The 12632-nt window shown below is 44.4% G+C and overlaps 1 protein-coding gene across 1 annotated transcript in view; it reads right to left on the bottom strand.

Moving 5' to 3' along the window:
* Window positions 1-1579: 1579 nt before the first annotated feature.
* The window catches only part of fam53c (family with sequence similarity 53 member C), a 216512-nt gene continuing 205459 nt past the window's right edge, over window positions 1580-12632 (bottom strand). Inside the window, exon 5 of the mRNA XM_087995501.1 lies at window positions 1580-1722. Within this exon, the coding sequence (XP_087851627.1) occupies window positions 1654-1722 (69 nt within the window). The 3' untranslated portion in view covers window positions 1580-1653. The remainder of the gene's footprint in view (window positions 1723-12632) is intronic.

A 12632-nucleotide genomic window follows, 5' to 3' on the forward strand; every position in this document is an offset into this window, starting at 1 on the left:
CAAGAAGCAGAGTGAAAGGGTGAGATTGAAATAATTTAGAGTCTCGCAGTCACGATGAAGTTCTCCAACCTCAACTTTCCCAACTGCAAGAGGCTTATCTCTTAGCATCTCATCAACAGCATAACTCTTTGGAGTTAAGTCAGCCTCCCCAATTCAGTCGTGAAGCCTTCAGATGTGTGATTGCATAACTCAGGTGAGTTTCTGACCACCTTCACCCCTTCAGGGTATGCACTTTGTTCTGGTAAGAGTTTGGCTTGAAGTGGTTGTTGCACTGAATTGTGGTGGAACCTCTTGAAGCACCAGCGTTCAAGGGGAGATGGTTGGAATTGTCCCTCAGCTCACTCACTGTCAGTGTCCCCCATCTCGACCCAACACCTTCCATTATGGGAAATGGTAGAAAACCGATAACAAACAAATTAGATCAAAACTTCCTTTCAGTCATTCAGGATCAGCCACATAAGTTATAGCACATGAGGAGTTTTGTGCAGTGCCAGTCAGGTCAGAGTGGAGAGGGTTAATGTTATAACTTTGACAGTGTCCGGCTGCTTTCTAAGTATTTCTGCATGTGTAAAGCGAGTCAGTTCAATGGTATGGCCTGCACTTGCCAATCTCCAGGAAGAGCCTCCAATGTTTCAAACCCTCCTCCAGCTTGGAAACTTAAGAAAAAGTCCAAGATATTTTCTGTTTCAATGTTTGCCAACTGTCAAAAGATTAATAAAGAAAGGAATGATCTATAGTCAGTGCAATCTGACCTCTTCCCATTCCCCCCCCCCCCCAGCCAGTCTTTCCCTACAATCTGGTGTAAGATGGAATTTTACAGCAGTGTAATGTGTATAGGAGGACAAATGTAGCTCTGTGCTATTGAAAGAGTTTACACTTATGTTCACACTACATCCTCATTGAAAATTAAACTGTTGCAAAACTTTATTTTGAATTCCTACTACAATAGTGTTTTTTTTAAAGACCTAACTCCAATGAGTTTCATTGGTTGAGGGCCAGAGAGTCATACAGCACAGAAACAGACCCTTCAGCCCAACCAGTCCATGCCGACCATAATCCCAAACTAAACCAGCCCCGCCTGCCCTGCTCCTGGCCCATATCTCTCCAAACCTTTCCTATTCATGTACTTATCCAAATGTCTTTTAAATGTTATGAGTCTTTGAATAAGTCTTTGATTCAGACACGCGCACACCCAAAGGAACAGGAGGTCTTCTCCAAGAGAAGGCTGCACAATCAGGTGAGGCACTGACATCTTTGCAATCCAAACAACAGCCACGCTTTCCGACGCGGGAAAGTAAAAGCACACAGAACACAAACAGACAGCTGCCTTTTTGGGTGATCCTGAGTGAGTTTTCAGTTGGCCCGCTGCAGTAAGATCAAACACATTAAATATTGGGCTTCAACAAGCTAAGCCAATTGGATAAAATATGTTGAAACTCACCAAGTGTTTTCATTTGTGTGCCTCTGATTGAATTTTTGGTGCCAACCTCCCTGATTTCATTGTATCAGAGCTACGGAATGAGACAGGTGATATATTCAATCACAGGGAACATGTGGGTATTGGCCTTGGATTACTTACGGACAAACTGAGCTTATAGTCACAACATGTGGTTTCTTTAAAGAAGACATGGAGCCAAAAGATGACTGTGGATGTCAACTCAGTGGCTGCGTCCATGGAATGTCACACATGTCACGTGTCAGGTCAACATCAAATAGTGAGACCTAAAAGAAAGAGACAACAAGGTCACTCAGTGTAGTCTACTGCTCACAATGTAGTCTCCTGTTCACTGGAGACTGGGTGAGCACTTCTCAAAACGTCCACATTCTGTCCACAAAAGTGACTCTGAACTTCCTGTTGCCTTCAACACACCACTGTGTTCCTCTCTATCTCAGTCTGCTACAGTGTTCCAGCAAGACTCAGTGTAAGCTGGAAGAATGGCATCTCATCTTCCACTTGGGGACCTCAGCTTCTGGGACACAACATGGAGTTCAATAACTTTATAGCCTGAACATTTTCCCCAGGTCCTTAACGCACCCCTGCACCCCAGGACCTGTGATGGCCTGGGCAGCTCCCAGTGCAGGTGACACATTTTCACCGACTTATGATGCCCATTATCATCTTTCCTTTCTTCCGGGAATACTACCACCCATTCCTTTGTCTCCCTGGCTGTCACTTTCTCTCCCTGGGTTCCATTTCCATCTATCTGCACATTCTCCTCACGCCCCTGTCCTGAGTTATGTATACCTCCTTGACTGAGCTACCATCAGTTCTGAAGAAAGATTATTGGACCCAAAATGTTAACTCTGTTTTCTCTCCACAGATCATTTCTGGTCTCTCTGCTACAGAAAGGATGTTGTGAAACTTGAATGGGCTCAGAAGGATGTTGCTGGGGTTGAAGGGTTTGAGCTATAGGGAGAGGCTGAATAGGCTGGGGCTGTTTTCCCCCGAGTGTCGGAGGCTGAGGGGTGACCTAATAGAGGTTTATAAAATCATGAGGGGCATGGATAGGGTCAATCGACAAGGGTCTTTTCCCTGGGGTGGGGGAGTCCAGAACTGGTAGGCATAGGTTTAATGTGAGAGGGGAAAGATTTAAAAGGAACCTGACAGGCAACATTTTTTCACAGAGGGTAGTGTGAGTATGGAATGAGCTGCCAGAGGAAGTGGTAGAGGCTGGTACAACTGCAACATTTAAAAGGCATCTGGATGGGTATATGAATAGGAAGGGTTTGGAGGGATATGGGTCAAATGGCAGCAAATGGGACTAGATTAATTTACAAAATCTGGTCGGCATGGACGAGTTGGACCAAAGGGTCTATTTCCATACTATACATCTCTATGACTCTATGCTGCCAGACCGGCTGGGTTTATCCAGCAATTGCTGTTTTGTTTGAGGACTGATTAGTCCTGTCAGGAGAAGACCATCTCTTGTGAATTATGACCTGAACTGGAGAGCTCTTTGTGTTTTATCCCTTCCAGGAATTTACAAAGAGGGGTTAAAAATCAGCAGCAACTCCTGATTGGTGTGTGTTAGCAGGATGCTCTGTGAATGTGGATAGGTGTATTGCGAAGGTAACAGCTTGACTACAACCATGAAGACACCCCTGCGCTGCAGGTAAAAGAAAGACTGTCTCTTGTTTTGAGAGCGAGGAGCCAGGGCAGTCAGTGTAGTCACTGATAAGAAGGGAGAGTTGATAAAAGTGTGTTGCTGGAAAATGCACAGCAGGTCAGGCAGCATCCGAGGAGCAGGAGAGTCGACATCTCAGGCAGGACACCTTCACAGAACCCCTACAGTGTGGAAACAGGCCCTCTGGCCCAACAAGTCCACAGCAACCCACCCATAGCCATCCTCCTACCCTATTACTCTACTTTTATCCCTGACTAATGTACCTAACCTATACATCCCTGAACACTATGGGTAATTTCCCATGACCAATCCACCCTATCCTGCACACCTTTGGATTGTGGGAGGAAACCAGAGCACCCGGAGGACACCCACACACAACACAGGGAGAGCGTGCAAACTCTACACAGACAGTGACCTGATGCTGGAATCAAACCCAGGTCCTGGCACTGTGAGGCAGCAGTGCTAACCACTGAGCCACCGTACGTCAGGCCACAAGAAGGAAACAAGACAGACACCTGCCAATGAACTGCGGAGCCAAGAATCTCGAAATCAACGTCTTCACCACCAACATCGGTGTTACCAGTCTCATCCAACTTAACAGCTGCAAGATTCCAGCACCCACCCTTCCCAAAACCCAGGGACTGATATCATTTTACATGTTAACATTTTAATGAATTCATATTTCTAATCCGTGCCGCATTTATCCATGTTTCCTTGTGTTTAATAGCTGATAAATTCACTCTTTCTTTAATTCAGGAAAGCCTGCTTAACCTGGCTCCTTTAAAAAATAAATACATTTGGATTGGAAAAACGTAAACATGTGGGAAGGGATTGTTACTGAATTCACCTTGATATGAACTAACCGAGGGAGGAATTAGTGTTCATCGCTCACCCTCATCCAGGAGAGGTGACAGCACAGTGGTATTTTTGCGTAGATAGTTAATCCAGAGGCTCTGGTAATGCTCTGGGAACACTGGTTCAAATCCCACCAGGGCAGATGGTGGAATTTTAATTGGTTACAAATCTGGAATTAAGAGTCTCATTAGTGAACCTAAAGGTTTATGAAAAAACCTTTAGGTTCACTAATGTTCTTTGGGGAAGGAAATTACCATCCTTACCTGGTCTGGCTTACATGTGAGTCCAGTACAGCAGTGTGGTTGACCCTTAACTGCTCACCAGTAATAGGCGCTGACCCTTAATCCCTGACTGGTAATAAGCATTGACCCTTAACTGCTCACCGGTAATAGGTGTTGACCGTTAACCGCTCATCAGTAATAAATGTTGACCCTTAACTGCTCACTGGTAATAGGCATTGATCCTTAACCGCTCACCAGTATTAAGCGTTGATCCTTAACCGCTCACTGGTAATAAGCGTCGACCCTTAACCAATGACCGGTATTAAGCTTTTACCCCTAACCACTCACTGGTAATAAGCGTTGACCCTTAACCACTCACCGGTATTAAGCGTTGACCCTTAACTGCTCACTGGTAATAAGCATTGACCCTTAACCGCTCACTGGTAATTAGGCATTGACCCTTAACCGCTCACCAGTATTAAGCGTTGATCCTTAACCGCTCACTGGTAATAAGCGTCGACCCTTAACCAATGACCGGTATTAAGCTTTTACCCCTAACCACTCGCTGGTAATAAGCGTTGACCCTTAACCACTCACCAGTATTAAGCGTTGACCCTTAGCTGCTCACTGGTAATAAGCATTGACCCTTAACCGCTCACTAGTATTATGCGTTGACCCTTAACTGCTCACTGGTAATAGGCGTTGACCCTTAACCGCTGACTGGTATTAAGCGTTGACCCTTAACTGCTCACTGGTAATAGGCATTGACCCTTAACCGCTCACCGGTATTAATCGTTTACCCTTAACCACTCACTGGTAATAGGTGTTGACCCTTAACTGCTCACCGGTAATAGGTGTTGACCCTTAACCGTTCACCGGTATTAAGCGTTTACCTTTAACCGCTCACTGGTAATAGGCATTGACCTTTAACTGCTCACCAATATTAAGCGTTTCCCCTTAACCGCTCACCGGTAATAGGCGTTGACCTGGCTGGTAATGCCCTCATCAAATGAATCAATGAATTTTTTTAAAAACCCAGAAGCATAACCATTTGGGGATGTCCTGTCTGGAATTACAATGAGTTGGGAACCTCATGGCTTTGGCATTACAAAGGAGAGGTCCATAGTGCACCAGGAGACATCTAAAGCGCTGACTTCAAGGTGTTAACCCATACTGCAACAACACTTTCAATAATTCTTCATTATGTTGCTGATGTGCAAACAATTTAAGTAGAAACTTGAGCAGATTAAAAATAATTTCTGCAACTGCTACAACTTAGAGTTAAAATTGCATCCAGATCGCTGAAAATGGAAATCCTTGCTCCTTGTCTTGACCTGATACCCAGGTGCGTGAATCTCCCAGTGAGGGTCATTGGGCTGCAGTCTCAAATGGAAACTGTCCCTAATATACATTATGAAGCCAGAAGATACAAAGCCCAACTTATTCCTCACATTGGCCATGCATGGGGAGAATTACCAACACTTCTTCAAATTGTTGTGTTTACCTGCAAATCTCAACTGGGCTTGAGTGAGTAGGTGGTCTTATAAGGATTGAGTAAAACATCATATGACACCAGGTTAGAGTCCAACAGGTTTATTTGAAATCACAAGCTTTCAGAGCGCTGCTGTTGTGTTGTATGATTTTTACCTTTGTCCATCCCAGTGAGGCACTAGCACCTCCACATTAAGGATAGGCTAGACAGGCACTGGGCTTATTTTCACTGGAACTGGGGAGAGTGCTCGGAAATTCAGGAGAGCATTGAATGATTATTTAGATGGAAAAGGTGTGCAGGGATATGGAGGAAAGGCAGGAGATTGGTACTGGGCAATAGAGCTGGTGCAGATACGATGGGCCAAATGGCCTCTTTCAGGAATGTACAAATTCTGTGATTCCAGCTGAACACAGTCACACATCATCTGCTTTGAACAGCTTACTATCACATTGAGCAATATCTTTAACATGCTCAGCCACATCTCAATGCTGTAACTCTTAATTACCTCAACGTTTCATTATGGCATTACACCACAGAATTCCCGACAGCTATAACAGTTACCCAATATTCTGTCAAGACAGATAGCATTACAGTAATAGCTTCATATGTGTGTATTTTGGGGGCAACTAATTAACATGCAACTTCTCTTTCGAATAAAGATTTGGCGGTTTAAGTGTTGTGGTTGGACAGAAGGCAGCCTGAGCAATTTTGTCAAGCCGTTCAAAATAATTAGAAGCTTATTCCTGAGGCAAACTCCCCTTGAGGGAGGTGCTAGCACCAGTAGAACAAACTCCTGGAAGTTTAAGCACTCGCCAAAGAGATGCGATCCATTAACGCTTTCAAAAGGCAAATCCAGCAATTACTTTGTATCCCAGCTCCAATTTATCCCAGTGAACAGATTGGGTGGAACTCAGAATAACTTTCTATAAAATCAGCAATGGAGTTATCACCATTTAACAGCATTATTCGAGCGCATAAGGAGGCCATTCGACCCTACACAGGCCTGATTATCCAATTGGCTCTATTATCTATTACCGATTTTAAAATCATAGAATCCCTACGGTGTGAACGCAGGCCACTCAGCCCGCACTGACCCTCTGAAGGGCAGCCCACCCAGACACACATCATCCCTGTACCTCTGCACTTCCCCAAGGCTAACCCACCTAGCCTGCACATCCCTGGACACCATGGTATGGCCAATCAACCCGAACCTGCGCATCTTCGGACTGTGGGAGGAAATCCCCAGAGGGGAGCCAGGCAGACACAGGGAGAAGTAAAAACTCCACACAGACGGTCATCTGAGGCTGGAATCGAACCCGCATCCCTGGCGCTGTGAGGCAGCAGTGCCAACCACTGAGTCAGCCTGCTGCTGTCTTTTCCCTGTCGCCCCTCACACCACCATTATCCAAAAAAAAACCCAGCTAAGACCTTTTTGAATGCCTCTGTGGAACCTGCCTCCACTGCATTTCCAGGTCGGTTCTGTACAATACCCTAACTCCATGAAAAAGCTTCCTCTTACATCACGCTTGCCTTCATTTGTAAATCTATGATTTCTCACCCTTGGTTCCTTTACAAGCGAAAACAGCTTCTCCCCATCCAATCTGTCCAGCCCGCTCAGGATTTTGTGAACATCAACCAGATCTCCTCTCTGCCTCCTTCTCTCCAGGGAGGAACATTCTAGTAAATCGCCAATACACCTATTGAAGGCACTCCTCAATGCTACTGGCTGTTGTGTTGGGGATTAAAGGACATGGGGTTTCATGAAGAACTTGTACACACCAGCACGCAAATAGATAGTGGAATGGCTGTATCCAGATATAGAGACATACATGCACAGCCATCCAGAGGCAGATGAACATGCATATCCACTCACACACTGATATATGTGTGCACCAAAGAGCAATAACATTCTGATGCTATCGACGTGTAATAGAAATGAGGCACGTGGTTTCCACTTCTGAACATCACTGTTGGGTAACATTGTACGAATGGTATGGCTTTCTTTAGTAGCTCTCTCAATGATGAGGCTGTGTTGGATTAGTTTGGAATACATGGTGCCAAGCAGTTGAAAAATCCAAGGCATCTCTATTGGTTATCTTTGTCTTGTGAGGTAAGCATTTATCTTACATCTTTGATTTTTTCTGGCTCAGCATGGATTCAACAACCTGAATACACAAAGCCAAAAACAAAAATTGATCCAACTGATTCACATAAACACAATGAATCCTTCACTGAAAGCTACTGCCAACCATGCATGAGAGTGATCACGCTCTATTTCACAGAATTCCTACAATGTGGAAGCAGGCCACTCAGCCCATCAAGTCCAGACCGACCCTCCGAAGAGCGTCCCACCCTGACCCATCTCCCTATCCTATCACTGTAACCCTGCATTTCCCATGGCCAATCCACCTCACAGGATAATTTAGCATGGCCAATCCATCTAACCTGCACATCTTTGGACTGTGGGAGGAAGCTGGAAAACAAGGAGAATGTGCAGACTCCACACAGACAGTCACCCAAGGGTGGAATCAAACCCGGGTCCCTGGCACTGTGAGGCAGCAGTGCTAACCCCTGATCCGTCCTTATGATTTCACCCATCATTACAATACCATCTACACGTCCAGGCATGATTTCTGGAATTCTGTCCATCAGCAGCTGGAATAGATCTTGACTGACAGATAAACTAAAAGGAAATCTCCACAGCAATAGCTTCCAAATTGTGTTCTGGAGGTGGTGACTCCCTGAGATTGCCCAGCTAAGTGTATTGACCAATATCCATGTCTGATGCCCAGCTCAGAGAAGGACATAGCTCCTGTGTACTTCAGATTCAACTCTTCTAGTATGGGCATCTCTGTAGGGAGAAGTGTTGATGTGGCTGATTGTACCACCACTGGTCAGTGCACATAGAACTGAACGACACAATTCTGTGTGGTGATCTACACGGAGGATGATGCCATTGCATTCTGTATCATCCAATGGACACGTAATGTTTTCCTGTATCTGAGCGGTACATTGTCGAAGAGGGATTGATCTTCTGATGTGGCATCACCTTTGAAACTTCCTCTGGCACCAGTCATGTCCAGGTACAATTGTTATAAATTTTGGACTGAATCAACCTGATGGTACTTGGTCTGCTCTGCTGTCCCGGGGACTCTTGGTGAGCTCATGGATAGCCACATGTTGAGAGCTCTATATGTTCTAGTAGCCCAGTGACTGCTGGTCCAATTGTGTTTACCTATTACAATGCTGCTGGATTCCATGGCAAATGGCATTGCGTTGTTAGTGCACAAATGGTGGTCCATTCTAATTTAGCAGATGTCAACGGTACCAACTGAGTTCCAAACAACAGCATTTGCCCAAACCAAAGCAGTAAATGTACTAGCTCCTGAGTCAACCTCGGTTTTCGGTCTATATTTGCCACATTACCCATTATCTACCCCAACTATACAGCCTCATTACAATCGCTTTGCCAAGGCATCTGCTGACTAGGGTTATCATTGATTACAACTATTGATTCCTGTAGTGACTGCCCATAGGATATCAATTCTAAATGAAGAAGTGTAAAATTGATTCTTAAATGCAACTAATCTAATACAGCTTTCCGTATCTTTGCAGGTTCTTTCTGATCCTCGTTAGAAAAGCCCCAGGTCTTGACTCTGCACTACCTAATTACCAACTGATACCAATGGCTAGAGCTTGTGTAACAAGTTCTGAAAATGCTGGACGCATAGTTGCAGTCTTTGTTTTAAAAGGTTGAACTTGGAGGGTAGATCTATGGCTCTCCAGTTCATGATGAGGGATTTGGTATCCATCCTTCTGCTATTCTGTTCACTTTACATTTAACCTTCTTCCTGTGTTTTCATCACCATACTTAGTGTTCTTTTCTGTTTTATTGGGACTTGAAACTGGTTTTAGGGCTTGATTTGTTAGCTCTGAAGACAGCCCACCTTTTCTGAATTGAGACATGTTTTCTGTTAGGTCAGTTTGGGACTGATTCCAGACGGCAATTGAGATTTGAAATAGTCTTTAGATAGGACAGGTTTGGATTAGCTGTCTGCCTGCACCCTCCTGGTCAACTTGGAAATACTCACTGTTTACAAAGAAATCTTATTTTCTTCCTTTTCCTATATTCTGAGCACTGTTGTAGAAGAGCTTCAGGACCATGCAGCAACCTTGGAATGATGTCCTGGAGTTGCACATGACTGATTATAAATAGCACAGTGTACACGGCATTACAATACACTAGAATGAGAAACTTTTGAGAGCTCATTGATGTGTACACATGAAGAAGATAGATTAGTCTCTACCTGTTGTAACTGTAAGTCAGAGCCTGATGACTGCCATGTCTAGTAGCATTTACTACTAATGTATAACAAGTAATGTTAATTTGAAATCTAAACCTAAAGACAGTTCTTGGTTTTGCTTTCTCCTCAGCAAGTCTGTCCTGATTCCAAACTCATAATGCGCTTTCACATTTAAGAAGAGGAAATTCAGATTACAATTATCTTTTGTTTGCTGCTGCTCCCTTTGGACTTCAATCTTACAAAACTGTTGCTTCTTTGTCCAGTTTATTTTAAAAAAACCCATCTGCATATTATAAAATAATATTCATGTTTTACCTAAATGTTAAACAAATGAGATGTGCAGAATTTGATTTATTTGAAGATGTCTAGTGGGTTTACTTATAGCTGAAATGAAAAGAATAATGCAGAGTAAACTGCAGACACTGCCTGTGCCTAGAGGGCAACATTGCAGAGAGTCTGGGACTCTTGTTAAAGAATCCCGTCAGTGTGGAAACAGGCCAAGCAGCCCAATAAGTCCACACCAACCCTCCAAAGAGTAACCCACTCAGACCCATTCCCATATCACTCTACATTTCCTCTGACTAATGCACCTAACTAGCACATTCCTGAACACTATGGGACAATTCAGCATGGCCAATCCACTCCAACCAGCACGTCTTTGGACTGCAGGAAGAAACCTGCACAGACACGGGGAGAATGTGCAAACTCCACACAGACAGTCATCCGAGGCTGGAATTGAACCCAGGACCTTGGTGGAATAAGGCAGCAGTGCTAACCACTGAGCCACCATGGGGCTATGCTTTAACAGCTGGGTGTTTGGCCCATTTGCATGTTGAGCTCTTAAAGGGAGATTGCTCCAAACATTATACCATAGCAACAGTTAAATTAGAGGCAGGTGAAGGCTTTTTAAAAAATAAATAAGTTAGGCCTACAACACGTGAGAAGGTGTTTCCTGCTTTCATTCCCGAAATACTTGCCAATGTTCTGTTACTTTGCTTTAGATAAGTTAATCCATTAAAGATCAGGATTTGTCTGGTGAATCCTGTATGTCAGTAGGAATCGTTGATGTCATTTTGGAATGCTGAGGAGCACCTCCAGGTTTTCCCAAAGGCTTATGTTGAAATTGGTAAATGCCATGTTTGTGGTTACGTGGGGAGCAGGAGGAAGGGTGGTGGGTACACTCACAGTTAACAATGAGCATCTTTCTTCAGCAAGCTCAGCAAATGGAAACACTGCAATAAGTCTGTGCTAAACCTGAACAATTACACCAACTTCCCAAGAAGATCCCACCCAGACCCACTCCCCTACCCTCTCCCTGTAACCCTGCCTTTCCCATGGCTAATCCACCTAACCTGCACATGCCTGGACTCTACGGACAATTTAGCATGGCCAATCATCGTAACCCGCACAAAACCAGAGCACTGGGAGGAAAACCATGCAGAAGAACGTGCAATCTCCACACCTTCGGATGCCCAAGTGCACAATTCAACCTGGGTCCCTGGTGTTAACCACTGGGCCACCATGCCACCCTATTTACTTGTCTCTACTCATCAAAGCATTGAATAGTTTAAGTTAGGCCACATGTGCAGTTCTGGTCCCCACACTATAGGAAGGATGGGGGTGCAGAGAGGATTCATTAGTATGTTGCCTGGGCTGGAGCAGTGATGAAGAGAGATGAAATAGGCTGAGGTTACTTTCCTTAGAGCAGAGAAGGCTGAGGGTAGGATCTGACCGAGGTGTACAAGGTTCTGAGGGGGATGATCAGGGTGAGAAACTTAGTCAAGGAATCAGTAACCAGGCGTCACAGGTTTTTAGGAAGCAGGAGGTTTAGAAGGGATTTGAGGAAAACTAACATGTGGTCGAGACATTTAAGAAATATTTCGATGAGAACTTCAAAATGTCAATGGCACACAAGGCTACGGCCAAGTGCTGGAAGGTAGGATTATTGGATGTTTGATGCGATGCCCAGACATAACCAGCTGCAGAGCCTTTTCCCATTCTGTAAAAACTCTATGAGCTGACCTCCTTACTATGTGACAGCAGCTGGTATGAGCAATCCCCATCACTGACCCTTATTACTATTGCTCTCTGTGCAACGTGCTTGCAATGTCACAACTCAGAGACTGGGCTGGGGACCCTGGGTTATCATTGCTCCAAACAGATACTCCAAGTCATTAAGCTTCGAGGTGAAGAGGTGATTTAATTCATCATCCTTTTGATTGGTTATAATGCGGTTAAGTTGGAGAAGGGTTCCTCCCTTTCGGATGCCTTTCTCTGGGACCAAGTGAATATGTTTCAAAAGGAGCCAATTTAACCAGGCTTTGTTGGGTTAACAGAACTGTGAACAGAAATGATAATGCAACAGCCATACACACAGGTTTAGGATAAGACTGATGCTTCATGAAGAATAGATTGTGGAATATCAATAGTTGAACAATCAATTTTGAAATTCTTTGGCTTAAATGGTTGAAATGCCTTGGATGATGGTTGCCTGGCCATATTTGGGGCAAGAAAGTCCTTCTTTATCACGTTTCCTTTTAACTGCCTTGTTAGCTAACTGGCTTCTCGCACTAAGAGTGAGAGAGAGAGTCTGTTCATCCGCAGTGCAGGGTTAGGTATCGGGTGGTTCATGAAT

Source organism: Chiloscyllium plagiosum, unplaced genomic scaffold (assembly GCF_037043375.1).
Source record: "Chiloscyllium plagiosum isolate Xiang-an unplaced genomic scaffold, Cpla_swu_hap1 HiC_scaffold_16, whole genome shotgun sequence".
Lineage (NCBI taxonomy): Eukaryota > Metazoa > Chordata > Chondrichthyes > Orectolobiformes > Hemiscylliidae > Chiloscyllium > Chiloscyllium plagiosum.